At 32.1% G+C, this 24,563-nt stretch overlaps 2 protein-coding genes across 3 annotated transcripts; one reads left to right on the top strand and one right to left on the bottom strand.

Annotated features, from left to right (window-relative positions):
- LOC111000891 lies at window positions 1–15,304 on the bottom strand. The gene is made up of 4 exons (XM_022270494.2): window positions 14,635–15,304; window positions 952–1,037; window positions 470–779; window positions 1–280 (listed from the first exon to the last, which is right to left on the bottom strand). The coding sequence occupies exons 1-4, from the start codon at window positions 15,183–15,185 to the stop codon at window positions 175–177; spliced, it is 1,053 nt and encodes a 350-aa protein (XP_022126186.2). The 5' UTR covers window positions 15,186–15,304; the 3' UTR covers window positions 1–174.
- LOC111000890 (spermine oxidase-like) lies at window positions 5,046–24,353 on the top strand. Of its 2 annotated transcripts, none has more exons than XM_022270493.2 (7): window positions 5,046–5,172; window positions 19,290–19,460; window positions 19,872–20,084; window positions 20,222–20,429; window positions 21,460–21,644; window positions 22,487–22,861; window positions 23,611–24,353. In XM_022270493.2, the coding sequence occupies exons 2-7, from the start codon at window positions 19,297–19,299 to the stop codon at window positions 23,846–23,848; spliced, it is 1,383 nt and encodes a 460-aa protein (XP_022126185.2). In that variant the 5' UTR covers window positions 5,046–5,172; window positions 19,290–19,296; the 3' UTR covers window positions 23,849–24,353. The 2 variants fall into 2 exon arrangements, with proteins under 2 accessions (XP_022126185.2, XP_022126184.2); XM_022270492.2 differs by lacking the exon at window positions 5,046–5,172 and adding an exon at window positions 18,201–18,303.
- Window positions 24,354–24,563: the final 210 nt, after the last annotated feature.

Consider the following 24,563-nt stretch of genomic DNA (forward strand, 5'->3'; position numbering starts at 1 on the left):
ATCCATACATTGTGAAACAGGCCCTTAGTGTTCTAAATTTAAATAATTGTAAATAAAAATCCTTAGCCGTAACTTTACAATGGACATTAGTAAAGAAAACTATGACTGCCACATATTTTCACAGAATTTATATGACAGTTGTGTTAAGATTGGCTATGCTAGAGTCTGTGGAGTTTAAACAAGTGTGCTAAGTTCGTGTGTGTCGTGGCTTAAATCGATGGTAGCAGCTGGGACACCTGGAGTTGCCGCACCTTCACCGGGTGGTGTACTCGTTGGAGGCCTGAAACATGAAATTGAAGGTAAGAAAAATATTGAAACAAAACCTATACAATTCAAAACTTCGGGTTTGTAAAAAAAAATCGTACTTATTACAATTTATCTAACACAGAATTTAGGTATGAAATATTATTACAAAAAGTTATATAAATAGAAGATTACAATGTCATTATATATTTAAAAAAAAGATTACCTAATAATATAAGGCCCGCCCTGCTGCAAAAGCGTGATTGGATGCGTATACGGCGCAGTCATGCTGTGGTGAAAGCTTACATTGCCGACTCCAGTGTTATTCAAATGTCCATTCATAACCACCCCGTTTGACGTGTTCATTGCAATTTCTTGCGTACGAAATGCTTTCACCAAATTGGTCTTTTCCTTCTGCCATACGAAGACGTTGTGAACCATAGCGCACCCGCAGAATATAATGCCCACGCCAATAAATACCGATGTGACTATTGCGGGTGTTGAATGGAATTGTATAAATGTGTAAAGTATTATACCTGCAATGGAATAGATTTTATTAATAACTTCCAGTTACATTTTAAGGAATACAAAAACACGTCTTTTTTAAAGTAATTTATGTGTTCTCTTAACGAAATTATTACTTAATTTGTTTAGCATGAAACGTTACGAACATACGCATCTTAATAATTGTTAACTTTAAAAATTTACCTGTTAAAAATACGGGTATAGAAATAAAAAAGCCTCCGACGGCACAGACTCTTGTGATGGCTGACTTCTGCAAATATTTGTTAGACCTGGAAACAGAAAATCATTATTAATTCATATTTACACAATCCGTAGCTAGTTATATATTTATCCTAATTTTTATTGAATCCAATTTAAAAGAAAGACTGTAGAATAAGAAATGGAAATATTTTAATCCTCATTTAAAGAAGCCATAGCTCAAAGCTTGTTTGTCAAGAGACTTATTTTGTTAGCTAAAGGATTATGGACTTGGGGCCGGTTTAGGATTTCTATGAAGTCTTCGTAGTAAGAACTTTCTATTGCATCCAGAAAATTATACTACAACTACAATTATAACAATACTTGTTATGTTATATGTCCCTAGATGCGGTTGATAAAAACCATTGCAATTGGAACCTAAAGTTCAACGGAATTTATATTACTACAAAATTTTTATTATGTAATAATACGATTTGAGCACGTTTAAAACTTGTTAATACATGTAATATATTTGCTTCAAGCTCACGGTTACACCTGGCTCATATAGGGCTGGCAAAACAGACGCTCTTATTATTATTTTATTATATTAGGCCAAAGTTGTACATACAATTGAAATTGTTTAAGTGCTCGGCACATGGACGGGTCGCGCATTTGTGGGCCTCTGGGCCATTACGGGGAAGTCCCCTGTAAAATACACTGTCCGAAACCAAGTGACGGGGAATTCCCGTTCCGTTCGATAGACACGCACGTGAGTTTATTGATCTCAAGGATTCCAACCTTAGGATTGATTTTTTTTAATAGCAGATTAACTGCAGTCCAAAAATCCCTTAAATAAATCCGCCCTGCAAATAGGTTGGTCAGAAACTTTGGATGCGCAAATGCCGTTTTTACCTAGTTTTAATTACTATTATTATATTTTAAAAATTAAACGCTGTCGTCTTTCGCAAATAAATATTGCGCTTTGTATATTCTAAACGTTATATCACTACGCCCTTCTGGAACAATGAGAAATCTTCTGGAATGGTTTTCATAATCTAATATCTTTACGCAGCAAAGCTCACTCGCAAAACATTTTCAATTCCCACGTCGTTCAGGGTTATGCAACTTCTACAAAAAGCTACATAAATCCAGTTTCAATTAGTGACCTACAAAAACTTGTCTCTGGACAGCCCTAATTATAACGCGGCTAAATTGAATCGCTACCGGTTCTTCAATTTCCATACGTGTCATGTAGTTGTTTATTTTAATCGGGTTATACTTGTGTCAGTGACATTTCATTTAATAACTGTCATTAAGTGCAAACCTGCGGTGTTTTGTAACGTTGAGATGTCTCAAAAGACCGGTATGATGGGAAACCAATCCAACCAAATACTCCAGAGTTCCATGGTTTAGGTTTTATCTGTAGCTGTATAGATAGCGTCAACTACAGAGTTTAAACCATAAAAAAAACTATGATTGTCCAAGCCTTTGACGGGCGCTTAACTTTGAACGTCAGACTTTTGTAAATAAAAAAAACATTTATATCGTATGCTTCAACGATATTTTATTTATTACAAATAAATTTTTAACTGCAGGTTTGCCATAATATTATCATCAAATCGGGTTACCAATGCATCCTTGTATTATCTGCATCAAACCATGACATTAATTCGTGCTCTGCAATATATCAGAAAATAGTTTTCTTTAAAAGTTATTTTTACTGCATAATTACTTTGATCATTAAATAACTTCATAGCTGTATCTATTCGAAACCAGTTTAACTAGTACGAACGTATTGGGCCTATTACCATATTTAAATACGAGCATTTAATAAACAATTTTCAACTAGATTTAAAACTTCATTAAGTAGGAAATGTCAAGGGGACATTAAATTTAAAACAGCCTACTTGTTAACTAACAAGGAAGTTAAGATCATTTACATTTGTTGTTTTTTTTTTATCTCAATGTGTGTGTCCCTTCTAGTTTGAAATGTGTTCCACAAATTTAGTATAAGATTTGTTATGCATGATATAAGTTTAATTTTGATGTAAAGGAATGAAGGCTCAGGGCTATTCAATGACGCACGCAGTGCCCTTACAGAATACATATCTATTTCGGAAATATCGAAAAATTGCAATGGAAATAGAAAAAAAACAAAGAAATCGGAAAAAATGAATAACTTAGTAACTTTTATAAAAAAACTATTAGTTATTGTTAATTATTGCAATAAAAGTCCTAAAAATTATGGAATATGTCACAAAAAGACCGTTAAAAATAATTATGTTTTATAAAATTTAAACAAATAGTCGTTGGTTAAACCTTATTTTATATGTATTTTAACCTATGTCAAACGAAATGAATATATTTAGCGTGTTATTGTTCGAACTCTGATAAGAAAATGGTAATTTATCCGAAACTACATTTATGTTACACTGAAACTTTTACTTTGAAACTCTACATTTTGTTTAAAACACAATAATTCAGGAGTATTTGTAAATAGTATTGAATAAGGCTGATATTGCCTTTAATGATAAAATATTGTAGCGACTAGCGACAACTGTGATGACGTAATACGCTTACAAAGTTATTCTAACCGATTAGGATATATACAAATTCGCCACTTATGTATAAACCACTGAGACCTTTAAACTAGTCAGGTTTTAACAACTTCCTCCACGATATTCTATAGAAAACTTTATTTTTGGTAAATAGTTTTATTAAGCAGTCCTTCACAGATTTTCCTATGGCATTACAATGTTATTTATTGTAAGAGCATTAATTATTAACGCAAGTGCATTATGTTGATTAGTGCGATATGATTATCTGCATAATAAAATAGCATATTCTATGTAAATAGTTTATTTATCTTATATACTATGGTGGTGTTTTATTCCAATTTAATAATTATGTTATGAGATATTCTTTCATGCTTAATCTACGCGAATTTCATTTCATTACAATAATATCTTTATTAAACTTTAAATATCTCTTACATAATTGTACATACATCACAATACTTTTATAAAACAGTTAATAATTGTTAAATAAAACTTTTCCCGCTTCCCGATATGAAATTTTTAAACGTTTATGAAACAAAAGTAAAAGAAAAAACACGATTTCTATATAAATCATACCTAGTATTGCAAATCAATGAAAGTGATAAATGAAGGTTTATTTTTCAGGGACCTTAGTGTTTTATTCCTACAAGTCGCCGCTAAGTTTCCGCCCAGTCGAAATAGATCGGCAACTCAACACCCAATGATACCAGACTATGCCGGGGTCATGGATACCGTGGCCAGACGTCCCGTTTTGAACGGACTGTCCATTTTTTTAAATTAGCGTCCCGGTGTCCTTGAAATTGACCCGTTTTTAGAAACCACGCGACAATTTGAGCAGCAAAATATAAACATATAACATATAATAACAAAAATATCGCGCGAAGAGTTCATTTTCATTTATGTTTAAAATCGTCGCCAGCTATATTAGAACAAATTTGTTCTTCTGAGAAATATAAGTATTAGTAAAAATATTGGATACCTATATTTGTGATTCGTTAAAAGTTATTTGGACATCTAACTGTTTCTAAATAAATAATTTAAAGTTTTTTTTTAAATTGACAACTTATTCAAATAACATTTTTTGTACTTATGAAAGTCAAAAAAGAAATACCATTGAATCCTTCTAATTAAACATTTACTGCCAGTTGTCAAATCAAGCGCGTAGAACGGCAGAGAAGAACTGGCAATTAACTCTCTGCCACTCTTTTTGATCGCCATATTACCTTTACACAACGTTTGTAAAGAGCAACCATAACACCATTTTCCATATGACATCTTAGGTAATTAATAATAATAAAATAAATTAAAAATTAAAAACATTATTATTTAACCTAAATTAAACCAATGTCCCGTTTTGAGTCAAAGAATAAATGGTCACTTTAGTCATGGATAGCATACATTTATACATAGTATACATTTTATACAAGTGATTTACTTATAAAGCGGAAAATAATAAAATTATTGTAATTATACATCATCCTTTAAAAACAAATAGCTATACGCGATTATCCATAAATTGATAACTAAACCATTTACAACGTAAAAGGTAAACAATGTGAATTTAAATATGTCCAGGATAAGATTGTGTTATCAGTAACACTTGCTGCTTCGCCGCCATTTTTGTTATTCGCTCTCAGCTGACGACCGGTTCGTACAAGAAATTCTTAAGGTATGTATATTCAAGTAATCGTGAACATTCCTCTGTTTGACTCGTGGAATTTTATTTTTATAAATGGCGGGAAAGGTCGTTCTGACTCGGTTACTAGTTTGATTTATTAGTCGATCTGTATTTAAACAAATTCCCCAATTAATACTAAAGTATATAACTAATCATTCACGTTTCTTTGTTTTGTTACACATACATAGACTCCGTGATACAGTTAATTCGAAGATTTGATTTCAGATAAAACAGTATTTAATTACTTTTATGATATCCACCCAGTGCGAAACTAAATGCGTTAGATTTCTAATAACTTCTCACCGTTTTTTAATTGGATTATCTATGTATCTAATTAGTTAATTCATTTAATTTAAAAGCAAAGCGTTTGTTATGCTTTCACATCAATACTTTTCAAACTTCTGTAATTACAAAACCAAAACATTTTATAATAGAATACTCTTTTTTAAATGTACACATATACATGACCTGGATTCAAGTCCTTTCGCCGAATTGAAAGAACATTTTAATATAAACTGATTGGCAAAGAAAACTATTTATCTATTGTGTTACTCACAAAATATATAATCAATTATTACATTACAATGTTTGCAATCATGATACTTCCCATCGTTGTGAGAAATTTCACACTCCATTGTTATTTATTTATATTTGGTAATTGGTTGAAACATCAATTTGCAACTGACACACATAAAAAGCTTTATATTTTCCTCATACAATTAGGCAATCATCGCCTACGAAAGTTAAAATATATGTACTGGCGACCTTTGATATCGAAAGAAACGGACAGTCCCACTTCTCCTCCTACTCTACTAAGAGACCTTGCATGCAACTGCTACAGCAACCCTCCTACTAAATTTTTACCGTCTTTCAGTTGTTTATTGACAGTAGGATTGCAATGTCTTGCACACAACATGTGATCCGCTAATATATTCTCTCGCTCACACATATACCACTAATACTTAGGAATTATTCAAATAGTGAAATACCTTTTTTCTAAATTTTTCCTTCTGGATAAAATTAGTATAGCTGAATTTGGTAATATACTCCATTATAATTAATCTTACAATCGGTATAATTCAATTTGGTTCCATTTTTGCTTGATAGTAATGCCCTTGGAGCTGTTATTATATAATCTTGACGTTTTAGTTAACAGTATTTTAATAACTCTTATTGACATCATCATGAAGTAGTAAAAATTAATTACACTCTCGTTACAGCAGATATTATCACCAAGTAGGTTTCCTTAATTATTAGTGATCTGTGGCCACTGTCGCGCATGCGCGGTAATGCTTCTTTTGGCGCCATTCTGATATGCTTTTTTTGTGCTGAATATGGCGGTTTTTTTTTGTTAATGTGATTGAAATTTAACACTATAGCAATTAATCAAAATAACCTCTGTTTTTTAAATCTATTTCTCCTTTTGGAATACGAAAGATTAAATTAAAAACTGAAAAACACACACAAATAACAGGTACGATACTATTACCATAAGACCTTTCATTGGGTAACGATACCTTTTCTAAGTAATAACTCTCGGTGAATCAATGTATGTGAAGTTGAATTTATAGGTGTGCCTTGAGAAATATTTGGGGATATTGGTTATAGAAGGCAACCCTTGCAATTTGCAAAAGAGCGCTCCTTATCGCATCGCATTCCCTCACTAAATTCACACAAAAATAAATTCTCATACATTGTATTAGGTAGCATAATTCATTGTTTACTTCGCAATATCTACCTGCATCTGAAGGTCGTACGCATTGCTATAATCATCTTATAATTGCGTATAAAAGGTTTATATCTACATTCTACAATGTACCAAGTACCTGCCCTTACTAACATTTACTTCGAAGCCTATAAGAGGGAACCGATGTTACCATGGCTATTATTTCTATATAAAAAACATCGTAACCATGGTAACAAGCACGATACTATCATCTTGTAAATTAAATGTTTAATAAATAAAATACAACACCTATCAAACTTCTTAATCGTGCGTTAGTTTGCTTTTATAAATCAGTACAAGTAGTTTATTTGTGATACAAAAGAAAAAAAGTCCTAGTTTTACACTGAAAGCGCGAGTGTGATTATTAACACCTGAAAATTGCAAATATTGTATCGTAAAAAAAGATTCTCACTGTTTGTTCAACGGTTTTTCTATTAAATGTAAATTTTCTAAGTACAGGAATTTGTGGTGAGTGGTTGAATTCGGATTTTTGGTATTTTTGCATTCTTGGTTTATTCGTTATCTAAGAAAAAAACCGGTTAGATGGTTGCATTATATTTAAGACGCAATATGAAGACCAAAAGTCAAAACGTAAACCTTTGTTTGTATGTTTTTGTCTGGCCTAGCCAATTCTGGAGGTGAGAGCAAAAAGTTGGAATGCTTTTGTAACGGCCGCTATGGAATTCGCATGCCGATACCATTCCTTAAATAACATTGAGTATAGCTTAATTTGTGAGAAGCTTTAGCCTATGGCCTAAAATAATGTGTGAAACTATCACACTTAAAACTTTTGTATTGCTATATTATCTACCTTAATATATTTTACTAATAAAATTTCATTAATACATTTTTATATAAATAAAAACGCGCAACAGAAAACTATTCTGCTACTAATTTATATTCCGTTTAATTATATAAGTAAATTTGAAATTAAATTCTTATTACAGCGATATGGTTAAATTTCTTATAAAATGCCGTCTTAAAATGAAAATATTCTCACCCAAGTTTTTCCATTAATCCTACGTTCTTATAATGCCTTAAATAGAAATAATGTTGAATATGGAAGTTTATTAACTAGGATAAACGGGAATATGCATTGTATGGAGATCATAATCTCCTTAATTTTAAACGGTTTAAGAATGCAATTTGTAGGGTTTCTGCAGTCACGAACGACACAGCATGTGGAACATCTATTATTTAAAAATAAGATAATTTGTATTAGTTTTCTTTTATTATATCTATTTTTTTCATATTTATCTTTATCTTGCAATTTTATGTTAATATATCTAGTGTGTATCCAACCGTGAAGGCTTCAAATAAAATGAAAACGAATGATTATGTATGTCACTCACGGTCATAGCTGTCAGCTTATGTGTTGCCATAGGTATTGGTGAAATTTCTTGAGCGAGCCTCCTGCCCGTTTTTTCTTTAAAAATAATAATTTTTCTAAAAAGGTTTTATGTATCAACAAGGGTTTTAGGACTCCAAATTAAATCTTTAAAGTGTTACGTAAACTTCGGGGCAGATAGTATGTATGACAATTATTATCTATTCTCTAATTTCAAAGACGCAAATTTAACGAATACTGCATTCACGAACACGTACTGTACGTACCTATAGATCAATGATCCTGTATTGAGTTCGTTAATAAACTAATAGTTCCTTTGCATCGATTCTCACGATGACAAAAATAAAATGCCACATGATACAGGAATTCCGCTGCGAAGCCTTAATCGACTCGAGTCAAACCCGTTTCCCGTGTTTCCTCACCATACTTTTAAATTAACTATTAAATCAAGGTAAAATCTTTTTCACCTTCAAAAACATTTGTATATATCAACATGTAAGAATCCTTAAAATAATTGCGAAAAAAACACTATTATTTATATAACTAGTAAATTGTACCTATTGTTTTGTTATTATTTACAATAAAACTATATGAAATAATGTCTGTACTGAAAAATACTCTTAGGAACTATGGAACCGATTCCGAAAATTCACTAGAGCTGTGCTAGTAATGCATGGTATATTATTTAATAATATAACTTAGAAATAATATACATAACTTAACGCAATATCTTTACTTTAATAATCGCGAATAATAATTATACTCCTAAACGGTTGGACCGAGTTTTTGTAGATGTTCAAGTGGATTCGATTTATAAAATTTTTACTTACTACGGTCCACAATTGTTCCGTCATATTTAAATAGTTATTAAATGTATACGACAACGTCTTTCTGGTCCGCTAGTTTAATTTAATAAGGTTTTTCAATTTTAAACTTGTGTTAATATAGTTTAAACATTAACTCATCATTCCACTATAACCTGCGTGGGAGTTTCAGAATGTCGTCCAACACGAAGTTGGCAGTTAGCAAACAAGCTTACCCACGCATTTCTACATTTCTTCACAATTAGTGGAATTTGTAAGCCTTAAGCTACCGTGTACGCATGTTAAGTAAAATTACATTGAACTTGGACATATTATTTATTGATGTAAATAAAAATAATATAATATTTTTCGAGTTCAAATTAAATTATATTACCGAAATATCTTTAGTCTTGCATTTTATCTATCCTAGTCGATTTTCTTATAAAAACGCAAAATAAATTATAAGTCTGCAAGGGTTGAGTTTAAGGACCTCCCGTAGAGTAATTTTTTGCAGCTCACCTCATCTATCCCCTAGTTTTTAGTAGTTTTATCCACAACATTTTGGCCATCTTGTATAATTTGAATTTAACTTAAAGAGGTCTTCGTTTCTTCTTTAATTTAGGCACTAAGTTTTTAATCTATGGTTCTTATCTCAATAACCTTAAAAGACAAAAGTTGTGTAAAAATAAATGCTAATTAATTATAGACTTAAAACTCAAATAAAACCTAAAATAGGTAATCCGCTTAAAATGAATGAACTTGATGAATGAAAAACTTGTTAACCTCGTATTATGATTCACTTCTTAGCCTTCTGATACGTTTACGGTATCACTTAAAATACAAGCCTACTTTTTCATATTAAATTAGCCTACATTCAGCGTATTTGAAATTAAATGTAGGCGACGATACAATATAAAATATTATGTCATACTGAGTAGAACCTAAATAGTATTTATGTATCTGTCTGAAAAAAAACTACTATCTATGGTGCGCGCACCGACATTTTTGTTTAACCGTAACATTGAAAAACTTTGCGAGGTCAGTCTTTAAATTTATATAATGGATATAATGTGATAAATAGTATGACTGGTATTGTAACATTTTGGTTCTGTTATTGTTTTTTTTATCACCCAAAGTATTAAACTAATGTTACAGCGATATCGCACATTATTTACATTCATATTCACAGTTAAAAACGCAAAGCCCGTAAAAGCATTTGTTATGAAGTTGCTTCTGAATTTTTACTATAGCTGTGTAAGAGTTGAAAAATATTTTACTATTCATACAATCATATTCAATAGCTTATTATTAAATGTGGCTAAAATTTATACCTTCTTTAACGTATATACATGTTTAGTATTTAACAGTACTATACATATCAAGCTACTAATATAAAATACCTTGGTAAAGAAATCTTACAAAGTGCACATAATTAACGTTTCTGCGAAATTTAATTCGTATTTTTTAAATTGTTTATACTTATTATACATTATATGTACGCTCTATCCACACTAATATTTTTAAAGGAAAGATTCGATTTTATGTAATGAATGGACTGAATGAAAAGCTATTAGAATCCCTAATGAACATAGACTATAGAATATTTTTCAACAAGTTAAAGTTTCGTATGAAAACTTTCATGATAAATTATACCTATAAAATAAGAAGTAACTATTGACAATAGAGCAAAGACATTCGGTACAGTTTTGTAGAACACATCTTTATCTATTATAAAGATACCATGTTATAAAAAAAAATCCAGCCACATTTTTTGCCTAGCATTACGAGTATAATAGAAAGAGGATGTCTTAACTTGACACCGGGGTTCTGCCCTAATAACGTGCAATGCAGTATCACAGTATAAAATTTCTATACTAGGTTTCAGAAGCGTATTCATTACAAGTATTAACTTTAAAACCCGTCTTCAACAGAAACAAAGTAACCATAAGTACTTTAATTAATTTTCCTATAAATTCGTGCATAATGTAAAGATGATGGGGCGTTATTAATTTAAAATAAATCTGTCATAAATATCTGTGGTAAATGCTCCCAAAACTAAGCCAGTAAAATACAAATGTAACAGCTTTTAGAGTTGAATCAATGATCAGTTACAAGGGAAGAATTCAAATAACTGCGGACCCTTTTACGCTGATAGAACCGGTTATCAGAAGATCCTTCGACAAGGTTACAGAATCCGATTATTTCCGGTCAATCACGATTCTAACAATTTGTACAAATTCCATTTAAATTTATTGTTCATATTTGTTATTTGGTTTAAATCTTAAACGGGTGTTAAAAATTGAACATATTATAGTGTCTCGTGCTGTAATAAGTTTAACTGGTTTTGCATATGCAATTTGCAACAAAAATCATAATAACGCAAAAGCGAAAATAAGAGTAAGGAGAAAGGTAAAAATGAAACCGAACTAAATAAAGAGAAATCTGGACATTTCATGAGCAACTGTAAGTGTTACGCAACGGAGACCGAGATATATGTATACTGAAAATGTTAATTTCAGGTTTCGAAAAAACTTTTATTTGATAGTCTCAGACCGGTATAGTCATAAACATATTCATCCGATATCTGCCATTCTTTTTCAATCCTTTAAAAAAAATTTCTTACTCGAACCAGCCAAGACAGTAATTTTTCAATCCTATCCAGGTTTCACTAACGAGTACTACCGACCAAACCAACTCTTCTTTATAAGGTTTTCGTGTACAAGTCTAAAGTAAATTTACCTAATATTCTATAAGATTTATATGTAAAATAGGTACTGACATTCTCAGCGCGGTTGACCCAAATTCAGCTGATATAGTACATTTCGTAAACGCTTGTTTACTCCTGCAATAAGGAAGTTTTACTTTCATGTTTCTTGTCGTGCCAAAAATTTTGAAACATCCGGAGGAAATAACATAAATGTGTACCAGTGTTAATATTTTTACATTTTATAGAAAGCAAAATTTTACAGTAAAATTGTACTGTAGCTTCTTATAATTTTTATAAGTACTTAGAAAAAATTTAATTGAGTCTAAAATTAACCATAGCTTAGATGATACAGTCTAGTCCCTAGAGAATTACATAGAGCAAATTTCTGAGTGCATTGACCTTGAATTCTCTTACATAAGATATGTATGTACGTACCTGTTATGCACGTTCTCTTTGATTCATTTTTATATTCATTTCATGGTCGAAATAAAATGTGTAATTTTATTTCCTAGTAACCAGAACATATCTTCTTTGATGATATTATTAAAGATTGATTATCAATATTTTCTCAATCGACGATAGCGACGTAAGTTCAAATTACACATATAAAAGTTGTACATGTTTACAATTTCATATTTTGGGCTTTGCAATTAAATTAAATAAGTGGACGATGGTTCAAAGTTTTCAAAGAAATTTTGTCTATCTTAATCGGCTGATATAGTATCAGAAACTTGTTTTTTTTTTTTCAAGAACTCATCTCAAAAAACATTCCAATAAAACTGTTTTAAATGTATTATTGGTAATCACTGTTTCCTAATATCATCCGTTTTAAGTCAAGGACTACCTTGATGTGTAATCATTAATCATTACAAATTGGCACTTATCTTTTCAATACTTTATTTATTTAATTTTACTTACAAACAGGAACATTATATATTCATAAGACAATATTTTGCGTAGGTAAGTTAACTGGAAAGTTGTGAGGTTACTTTCAAATTTTAACCAACTTCTTTATACTTAATTTCTCAGTTTCATTTTTATTTCACTATAGTAAGAAATAATTCATAATTCCCACGTAAATGTTACAGTTTTATTCCTGTAAAAGTTTATTTTTATGTACTATCCCCGCAAATAAAACAAACTAATATGTAGTTCGATTCATATTTTGAAAACATATTAAACGGCTCAGTACTATGCAGTAGCAGAAGTTTTTGAAAAATACATCGAAATTTATAATGTCATTGTATCATAATCAGAGATCGATCTACCTGGACTCCGGTAAGAGGATCAGTCATTTAAAGCATTTTATACTACTCTTGGGCTCGAAAGTCAGTGTTTAACATTAAATTTCATGTTCAATAAAACTATATCGTAGATACTATAGTAAAAACCAACCATTATCACTGACACATTAAACGTATGATTGAAGTAGACTGGCGCCCCTTACATCACTGAAGATGCAATATGTCCCTTAACACGTCAACATGATAATATCAAACGGGTGCGCCCAAGCACGCTTTACACCTCGGATTTAAGGTCATGATAGTCGGAAGACAGACCGGTTCTCAACCTGTCGGCATTTGCGAACTCGAAATATTTTGATTAGTCTCTATCATCACGAGTCCCGTATCCCGTTGTTGGCTCACATACCTTTAAAATATCTAACATTTATGAATCTGTGTCATTCGGCAGACTAAGCGAAGATAAAAATCAAAGACGCCCAGGTCAAAGTTTGTTAAATTTCTCAGCCGTTTGAAAATAAAGTCATGATTTTTTTATTATTATTTCGGTTTTCACTTTAGCTGCTAGCAATGAAGTTATTTAATAATTATCGTTTCATTCTCTCGGCTTGTTGCTCCAACAGTGAATGTATACTTGATCCAGCGAGCTAGAACCACAACAAGAATTCCACGCGGAAGACCGACTACCGGTACCTATATCTACTTAAAGTTTAAACCAATTACTAGTTTTATAAAGGATTGAGTGTAACGGAACATAAATATTTTCAGCAGTTTCTTATTTTGTAAATAATTGAGGTTTACTGTGGGAATGAAACTATAACGGAATTGAAACACGTCTTTGTTAAAATAACTATGTATACTAAATAAAGTCTGGTTAGGTTCTGGTTAGATTTAATCTAAAATCTTCCTAAAGTAATTAAAATTAATGCTGAAAAGTATTCCAAGTACTTACTTTCAAAGTTTTTTTATATGGAGTATTAAATCAAATTTTACTAAGCTTAAATAAATTAAGGTATGCCATAAATTGTAATTATATTTTAAATCAATAAACAATTTCAAATCCTACACTTCTTATCGGACCTTTACAAATCTTTCTGTAATGAGTTACCATACAATTTCTATTAAAATGCTATTACGGAAGAGATTGAGTCTATTTTGATTACTTAATCAATTTTCAAAACGACAATAGATTCTCAGCCAAACGAAAACGTTACGCTAATTATAAATGTTTGCAGAACAATTACAAATATAGAGCGTGTGCGCACGTTTTAACCGTTGAATGCGGAACATTTTTTACCCGCCATTAATAAATAACCGACACAACGACCGTTAACACCTGCCACCTTATGACTCCTAAACACTGATAATGCGATACCAATAAATTAAAGAAACCTGTAATAATTTGGAAATCGTATTCGGTAAATCATCCGAACTGGGACATCATGAATTCACGCATACCAAATATATATTCCTTACAGTTACACGATCTGAATTAACCTTTACAGATAACATATCCAAATATTTAAATAATTCCGTAATTGCACGTAACTTTGTATCCTAACCTGATCGCAACCGGTTTATCGTAGTAACGGATACTGAAAGTACCAGAAATTGATTGATTCACTCACCGGCCATTCGGCGCGGACGGGGAATGTACCAGCTTCACCGCAAACAGGAACTGAATAGCACAAACCAACAAACAGCAGAGGTTCAATGATAAAGTTAAGGCACATAGGGCTAATGTCACTTCATACACCACCGCAAATTCCTCAGGCGCGCTCGTCGCAGGCGCAGAAATTTTTAAAAGAAATAGAAGAGCTAGCAAAGCTAGGAGTAAGCTAACCAGGCATAACAACGCCAGGGATGTTAAGGCTTCCTCCGTAGCAGCTCTATTGCTTCTACTTCTTGAGGATTGTCTTGATGGCAACCCTGTTACGTTCCCATTAGCCAGTTTAGGTGGAGAAGTCACCGGAATGGGTGCGACGACTGGCACGGGTGGGTTTGTGTTCTGTGGTTGTGCTCCCGGGCTCACGCTAGCCGAAGTTCCTCCGACGGAGTGTTTGGATGAATCCAATGTGGAGACATTCAGGGGGATGTGATGGTGCGGCCGCCGCGGCATGTTTTGGTAGCGATGTTCGGCATCGTTTGCCGCCGGCGGCCGCTGAGCATGTTTCAACATAGCGCAAATCTTAATCTGAAGCCCGCCATCCCGCCGACTGGTTTTCCAGCATTCCGATTACACGCAACGCGAGCGCTCGCCGCGACGGACGCGATTTAACTGAACTTCCCCCCGCGGTTCTACCTGCCGTAATAATGTCAATCAAACCGGTGCAGGGTGCATACAATACACCTCTACCCCAACAATATACAATAGTCTGCAACAAAAAACATCGAGACAAAAGTACTTAGTTCACTGATTGTTTGTAGAGCGCGTGTTTGTAAACTGATATTAGAAAGGAATTGCAAAATCTAAACAATTACGTCACGAACGATTTTCAAGATCACGTACCTAAGTTAGCAAAACATGTTGACTCTACATGGTACATGCCCATTCATGAACATTTTCAATATAAAATCTTTACCATCTTTAATATAAAGAAAAATACTGCTTAATTCACAGTTAGGTGTCTCCGTGTTATTTATATATTTGTATAAGATAGCTATTATTTACATTGGCAACTGGGTATGTTGCTACGACTCGCACCCCTTCTCTTATCGCCACATCGGATATAACTTAGCATTTAATCGATATTTATTTTACTGAGAAAAAAATTACCCTGATAATTGTTCTCAAATTCAATAATCTTTAATAAAAAATCTTTCAGAATAATTCGCCAATGCTTGATGCAGGAAAGATGATGAAGCAACGAGAATTAAATAATTTATTCCAGGTCTATTCTCAGTCATTGAGGTAAATGTGAACTGCTCCGTTATGTTTACAGACGAATCATCTCAGCCTCCAGTTTTGGTATTTAAAACCTCCAACTTTTTGTTTATATAAAAAGTTTTTCATGTATGGGACGCGTGCGTCTCCCACCTGCGCAACAGCTGGCTTATAAAAACCTGTAGTCGGGATAGAAATCATGATAAACTTGTATTATGATAAAAAATATGTTATCTCTAGGCTTGTCTTAAAGTAACTCAGATTTTAATCCTGAGATACTTCAAGTCATAAAAACCATGATCATATTAATACCTAAGTATTAATATAATCGTCACAAGTAACTCAAGTATCTGTAGCTATTTTGTCGTTAATACTAACGCGTTAATAATAAATAATAGGAGACTTACGTAAATTATAGAGTATATGCTCTTGCGTTTTTGAATCAAAGTGATTAATTTATCCATTGGTAAAATAACATCCATAGCCAAGGGAGTTGAAAGATCTCTACTAGATGCTGAAGATCCTAAACAGGCATGACATTCAGTTTCTGTTTAAAAGAAGCTACGCCAACGCTTTAAAGATAAAATTATAATTACTAAAATTGACTTTGTTTTCACGTTTTTTTTTTCACCTACTGCTTAGTAAGTGTTCGAAATTAATAGTTTTAACGAAAATCCAACTTTCTTTCTCTTGTCTATTAAATCTACACATGTTTAACCGAATTAAAAACCTGGGTCGATTACAAATTCTACGTGTGCTGCTTATTCAGTAATCCGCCTTTGATATTAAAAAAATATTGCGTGCTTATTGAATAGAAAATGCATTCGATATTACTACGAAGGTAAACATGAAATTCGAAACGAATGTCTATATTGTGTTTTACCACAATTATGTACAGTCAATATTTTATACACAATTTATAGCTGGAGGCTTATACCGAATCTTTAATAGTAATTCTATAGAATTTTTAGATTATTTATGTAATGCACTAAAGGTATAAATTAAATTTTAGATTTTCCTCCAAAATATATATTAATTAAAGACTTCGTTTAAAATTATAATTCTAAGAATACGAAAAACTTTTTTTAATTATTCATAACCTAAGTCAGTGTACACATTTTAGCACTATTAAATTGCCGCCTCTATGCGTAACTACTTCTATGCTAATCAGCAGGTAATCACTTCTGCATAAATTTAATTTACAGCCGGGAATCGAATTCATGTCCACAAGTAATAAATCTTACACATCATTGAAAGGACATTGTCCGCGGCGATGCGTATTATTTAGAATCTCCATGATTGCAGAAAAATTTGGACAATCAAAATATAAATTCTCTAAATTTAATGTGTACAATGCAGCCCAACAGATGACATGATTATTTAAGATACACAAGTATCTATTTATATTTTTATTCAAAACTTAATATTCAACAAAATAGAAACATGTCATAATTTAAGTGTATTAATAGGAGTCCCTTTAGGCAAGGTTCCGAAGATATTATTTAAGAATGTATATATAAAACGTAATAAGAAAAATTAAAAAAAAAGCTATAAACATTACATACAAATATCACGGAATCAATCACGGTACTAAAGGAATAAATAGTAACTACGAATTAGGGTAACATAGTGCACACTAACGAAGACTAAGGACTGTACTATGTAATATTACACAATAACTCATTTATTTTTTCTTACAGCCTTCATGGCTTGTATTTAGTTGCAATGTGATTAACATAGAGCTGCTAGGCTTGAGCTCTGAAGAAACAATAATTGTAAGTAAGTATGGAAGGCTACATGGATGCATTATTCCTTGATTATACAAAATGATGGACACCTAATCGTCATGTCGCAGGACAGACGAGGCATCAAGAATGCTGCAAGTCTAGTTCTAGTGGTAAACCAAACATTGCTTTATGTAATGGAAATATATTGTTTACAAAAGGATTTAACGCTTCAACGGACTCTGTGTGTCTGTCGCACTATTAACGACACGAAAGCGAAAGTATTTATATAAATTCACAAATATAACGTTTGTATGATTTTATTTATTAGCTCTTGTTTACAAATGTTAATTATATTACGTACATTCTATTCAATTGCACTAGCGCTGTCTATTCGCAGGCCTCGTCGATTTTACACATTACGCGATATTCAATTGTTATTTTTACGGAAATCTTAATCCCCAGTCAACTACGCTGGCGAAATAAATAAAGAAAATAAAGAAACGCTAAATGTAAGTTTAGCATTAAAATTACATAATTGTGTGTTTATAAAAATTTAAATTATCAATTACCCGACAAAGGTCAAGGAGATAATGCTGACTTCATGTTTAAGTATGTATATTAAGACGTTTGCGATGGTCGTGTGAAAGATTTGTTCTCCTTTATTTATGGTGTATAATAAAAATGACGTGAGTGAACATTTATTTACATTATCAACAATTTTGGATAAATTTATAGGTTATGTCGCGTGTCAGCTATAGATACGGATATAATATTCAAAACCACGTCTTACACGCTTAACCTACTTAGTGATAACAAACAAAAATGTAAACAGGCCCTTATATCTTTAATTGGCTCTTTGAACCTTAAGGCCGAAGAGTCTCGCCTCCGAAGGGAACTCAAATGGAAACTAATTTTGTAGGAAATACTTATTTTTGTCTTATAGTACTCCCTGCAATATAAAATTTAGCAAACCGGCTTTTCGATATAATTGTTATTATGTGACGACAGTGGACACTGTGATAAGGATAGCACTAGGTATATAGAATGCAAAAACTACCGGAGAATACAGGAACCATCTCATCTCGGTGTGTTGAACTTCTTGATGAGAATTTAATGGGAATATAATACATTTATTTAACTATACCTACATTATGGAATATGAAATTTAACTTGATTAAGTTATTAAAACTGTTAAGTTTAATCTGGTAACAATTCAGAAATCCGTCGCCCGAATTTGATGATACATTATTTATTGTTTGGTTAGGTTAGGTTAGTTTGTCCCGGTAGACGTATTGGCATGTGGCAAATGCATTTCCACCTCGAATATTAAAAAAAACGTTAGGTTAGTATATTACTAGTATGTTTTTTTAATAACGGAGTTATTCTAAAACGTGCTTACCATTAAATATTTGCCGCAGTGGCGTTAATACGTAAGTACAGTTTAATCAACAAATAAATCAATCAATGAAGGTTGTAAAATAACCAGGTCAAATGTAACGACACACATTGCAGCAAATGGCATAGCATTAATGGCGTTTGAATAACATATTTAAAAAATAATTCCAGAAATACAAAATTTATATGGATAGATGTATCTATACGTCATACGTTTACTATTGACACAATGTACTCGATTAAAGATTTTATATTTAAAGATATATTATTATTTCAGGCAAATAATGGATGTAATTGTAATTGGATGCGGTGCGTCGGGCATTGCGGCTTTGCGAAAGCTCCACGATGCCGGTTTAAAGGTACTGGGGTTAGAAGCTGACGATAGAATCGGGGGAAGAATTAAGACCATTCAATATGGAGACTGCTATTTAGATCTTGGCGCTGCTTGGTAAGAGGATATCTTTATCTTATACACGTATGTCACATAATTTAACGGCCTAGGCCAGATACAATTCATAATGTTTTATTAACGAAAAAGGCTTGAACTTGAATAAGATTGTTAATCGTACGTTACAAATTTTATTTCGGAAGAGAACGATTTATAATGTACTATACTAGCTTTTATTTCTTAAAACAATAATTGATTTCGATTATACAGCTGTAATTATAATAAAATAATATTTATTTGCTATGTTTGTAAAAATGTGATAGTATATAGTATGAATAATTAAGCGGGTACTTAAACTTGAAAAACCCTTATATAATAAATATCTACAACATTTCGTAAACACTGTTTATGACAGTTGCAGAAAAACGGGCTTTATTATATTAGTAGAGTTATTAATTGGGTTTATTTTAGGTGTCATGGCGAAAAGGACAACATAGTCTTTGAAATGGCGAACCCTTTAGGCCTTTTGGGACGCCCTAAACCTGACCATAAATGGTACGTGCTGTCAAACGGAGAAATTCTCAAATCGGACTTGAGTGAATCTATCATTGGCGCTTTGGATGAGGCTGTAGCGAAAGCAGATAAGAATACAAGCCAATCCGTTTCTGAATGTGTTAGAAAAGCGTGAGTATATTTTAATAACTTTTTATACGTTATGATCTTAATTCCCAATAAAATCCCAGGTAAAAAGTGTATTATATATAGCCTGGCTGAAATGGAAATATTATGAGACCTATACTACAACTTTTACAATCTTTTAGAGTGAAAACCAACCCCACGCTGACAAAGGATGCAAAGCTATCCCATTCCTTTCTAGAATGGTTTGAGAAAAATAACCATGTCGGAGGCCAAACCGACCCTCTACATGGCAAGTCGTTGAAGGGCTTAGAGGAGAGTTGGGGATGTGAAGGCGAATTCATGTTGAACTGGAAAGGAAGAGGGTACAGAACCATATTGGATTTGTTATTGGTAAATATTTTTAATAGATCACTTATCATACATATTTTCACTAACATTATCACAGTCATCCACTTCTGATGTATACAAATATCTCAACCATGTAAACCTGTATCTTTTTTTTAGTAATAAGTCGAAGCTTTCTATTTTCCTTTAGATAGTATTTTGGTACCAATTCTAAGGTTACAATTTTATTAAACCGTTGGAAGAGCGCAGTATCCTGATGTACAGGTCTCTCTTGACTTAGTTCAGGGGCTCCAAATGTGCTATTGGAATACAAATAGGCATCCCGGAGGACTCAATAACCTAATTGTTAGCGCAATTCTGGATATGTCATCGCCGTGATTGTAGCCGAAGTTTACAGGTGTCGCTACAACGATTGATATGCGGGAAGTCCCTAAGTCTCGATTCTAAAAGTCGTTTATGAAAAGTTATTAATTCAATATCTTATAAATCAGTCCAGGGTGCTTAAGACTAAGTACTTTTGCAACAGGCGACTCACTAACGCTAAGCGAATTTGTATAAAAATGGTCACGTGACAAAGCCTGAGCTAATGTCGTTCCCATACAAATTGGTATGCAGATAGTGGGTCACGCCTGTCAAAACAGATGTTTACTCAACAGCATTAGGAATACAGTGTTGGGCCGATATTTAAATATAATTAATAGTCTATTTTGAGAGATATTTCGTAGAACTAACATAAGTATAAGGATGTCAGTCCTATGTTCAAGAGTTAAAAACAAAATCTTTTCGAGTTAATTTGTAGAAACTAAATAATAACTAGATTCGAATATATGTCTGTATATTTATAAATTTCTTTAATCACAATTCGGTCTACCACTTCTTTTGTCTGCTGATCTTTTCTGCAAGATTACCACATCTTATTTACACACATATTTTATTATAAGAAAATTCTATTCGTTTTAACAAAAATACTCATATCCTGACACAGTACGTGTCTAACTGTGTAACTAATCACTGGTACGTGGAAGTTATGCTCGTACAACTTTTGGCGATTCAATTTTATAATTTTGAATTTCAGAACAAATATCCCGATCCCTCAAAGGAATTGCCCATTCAAATCAATTTTAAGAAAGAAGTGGAGACTATAAAATGGCGGTCACCTCAAGCTGGCAACCCTTTGGTGCATGTTAAATGCAAGGACGGAAGTCTGTATTCCGCTAAGAGTGTTATTGTTACTGTATCTTTGGGAGTTTTGAAGGATAGGTAAATGTTCAATTTCTAAACTTAATCGAACTTAGGTTTTGTGGTAGTCAGTTGTAGATATATTTTTCTCGTGTTAGTTATATTTTAATTAAGATAATGAAGGTTAGTTCACTAGCGCCTGAACCCAATAATTAATCCACAACTCTGATTGATAACAATCTGACGTCAGACCGTGACAATCGATCGATCCCCTATTTAATATCAACCCCTCGATTGGTTATTGGCACACTTTAACCCATATTTAGATTAAGATCTATCTCAAACGGTGTAAAATGGATTGAGATAGGTTATTGGGTTTGGGCTTAAATCTTTTCCGCTAGTTTTGGTTTGAATATAACATAAGGCTGGGTTTTCAATAAAGCAGTTTTGCCCTAATCGACTCATTAAATCGAAAGGAAATTTCTTTGTGCGCAATTATTACTTGCTTGCGATAATAAGTTCGTGAGGTCTCAGAAAACCAATATGAAATAGAGACGACAAAAATTTCTTTAAAATTCAATCATATTTCAAATCAAAATTTTGCGCAAAATATCATAGCGCATTTTATTTTACTTTTTACATAGTAATTATAATAAAATACGCTTATATACATAATGTTAATCGTATTAAATAATAAATATATAAAAATATGCTTCGTTTATAAGGCTTCCGTACCTTTTTTAAGTTAAAGATGTCACACGAGTCAGGGTTCCCAGTTCAAAAATTCTCAATTTAAATTCCTTAACATTTTGTACATACAGCTTAAGTTAAGGTTATAAATAAGAGACTATATTATAGTCTCTTATTAATTTAAAACATAAATAAAAAAATAACAATGTTATTCATAAATATGTATTTTTTAGACACAATCAACTATTCAAACCACAATTACCAGCTGAAAAAATAAACGCAATTAACAACCTGCAACTTTGCGTGTTGGACAAAATCTATATCGAATTTACCAAACCTTGGTGGCCCGAAACACCCGGCTGTTTCACAATTCTATGGCGGGAGGAAGACAAAGCAAAATTTAATAAAAGCGAACAGTGGATTACAGAAATTTCTGGGTTCAATACCGTTGAATACCACCCAAATGTTTTGCTTGCCTGGATTTATGGTGCTGCAGCTGAGAAAATGGAGAAATTGACCGTTGATGAAGTGAAAGTTGGGATCGAAAAGCTTTTGAGTGTGGTTTTCAAGAAGGGCTTTAATGTAGCTCCCGTGAAATGTGTTACTCGGTTAGTATTATTATTATTGCCGTCAGATCCCCAACTTAGTACCTAATTCTTAATCTTCTTTTTACGATTTTCAGGACAGATACGACAAAAACACAAAGTGCTAAGAACCGTTCTTGATATATTTCAATGTTAAGAAATGAACCCATATGTATATTTTCTACGCAATCAAAGTTTTGAGCTTTATATTTTACTTAATTTATAAACGCCAATGTTTGTTAGTATGAATGGTTATATTTATGTTATATAATAGTTTGTTACTCCTTCACATCAAAACTACTGAATTGATTTTAATGAAACTTATCAATAATACAGCTTATAGCTAAGGATAACACATAGGCACATTACAATTTATATCGTATTGTGTGAATTGTCCAGGGCTCTGCAGTGCTTGGTTACAATATATCTCATGTTGACAATATTAATACGTTATTATATTGCGAATGTATAACAATATTGTCAAAAATTTATAACAGATTTTTTTTCAAATGTGACCCAAAAGTTATTTTAATGTCATAACATTCGTTCTTTTCTACGCCACGATAATACTAATCCAGTGCAAAGTCGCGGGTACCAACTAGTTGTTCATAATCCTTAGATTTACAAAAGATTTTAGAACGTTTACTATGAAAAGAACATCCTTCAAACCATACCCAAAAGTTTGAAAAAACGAAACAAGATTATAGGATGTATGATTATAATTGTAATTCTGACTTCAAACACGAAAAACATTAAATCTATTTTATTTTCAGAACGGAGTGGGCCTCAAATGTTCTTGTAAAGGGTTCGTACTCCTACCGCAGTGTTGCTAATGAAGAAAAAGGCGGCAGTTCAATTACCTTAAGTGAACCTTTGTATTATGGGGAAAATTTCCCAATTGTTTGTTTTGCGGGTGAAGCGACTTCCCACCATAGATTTTCTGCCGCCCATGGGGCTGTAGAGGCAGGTTTTAGGGAGGCAGACAGATTAATTGCCAGTTTCAAGAAATAATATCATCGTAACATCGTATATGTTATCCTTCAATACTTGTGTCTATTCAATTTTACTTTAAGTATGCTTTCTTTATGATTATCTTATTATAAATATAAAGCCTTCAATAATTTTTCTTTAAAACCAGCTTCATCCCTTACAAATTTTCCTATTTTTTGAAGAAAAAAAAAAGGTATAAGTTTAATATTTTACGAGTACTTCATATTTATACTACAGATTCCTAATATTCTTCAAACCCTATTTTCATAAAATACAAATCTTTTGATAATTTCAGTTTGGTTTTATTACACTCTTAAGGCGATCCAATTATGTTATTAAGATGGGACATTATTTTATTGTTAAAAATGAAATTGGTTAGGAATCAAACCTAGGGTAGAATAATTCTCATAATGCTTAGTTAGTATGATCTACGCATTATATCAAAAATGGGATATTAATTGATTTTGTCATTTATTACGTAGACATTTTATTCCTCAAATACATTTTTGTTGTTATAAACGATTTTTGTTAATTTTAAATATGTATATAAATTTTCTCATTATTAAAGTGTTAATAAAATTACTGTTTTATTTTAGACATTTATTTATCCATACACTCATAGAAATCTTTTGTTTAATATCACAGTCACGCTTATAAAACCTCGCCTCCTTATTATTCTTAAACGATCCTATGAGCCTCAAATAATATAGAATATTATCAACAATTATCATAGTCT

The sequence above is a fragment of the Pieris rapae genome, chromosome 5, assembly GCF_905147795.1.
Source record: "Pieris rapae chromosome 5, ilPieRapa1.1, whole genome shotgun sequence".
Classification (NCBI taxonomy): Eukaryota; Metazoa; Arthropoda; class Insecta; order Lepidoptera; family Pieridae; genus Pieris; species Pieris rapae.

Bases quoted from the DNA above. Each gene is read 5' to 3' on its own strand.
- LOC111000890 (XM_022270492.2), top strand. The intron at 21,645-22,486 runs GTAAATGTTCAA...TGTATTTTTTAG, and splicing joins TTGGGAGTTTTGAAGGATAG to ACACAATCAACTATTCAAAC. The intron at 22,862-23,610 runs GTTAGTATTATT...TTTTATTTTCAG, and splicing joins CCCGTGAAATGTGTTACTCG to AACGGAGTGGGCCTCAAATG.
- LOC111000891 (XM_022270494.2), bottom strand. From the start codon at position 15,185: ATGTTGAAACATGCTCAGCGGCCGCCGGCGGCAAACGATGCCGAACAT. The intron at 1,038-14,634 runs GTGAGTGAATCA...TTCTGTTTCCAG, and splicing joins CCGTCCGCGCCGAATGGCCG to GTCTAACAAATATTTGCAGA. The intron at 281-469 runs GTAATCTTTTTT...TTCATGTTTCAG, and splicing joins GGCGGGCCTTATATTATTAG to GCCTCCAACGAGTACACCAC.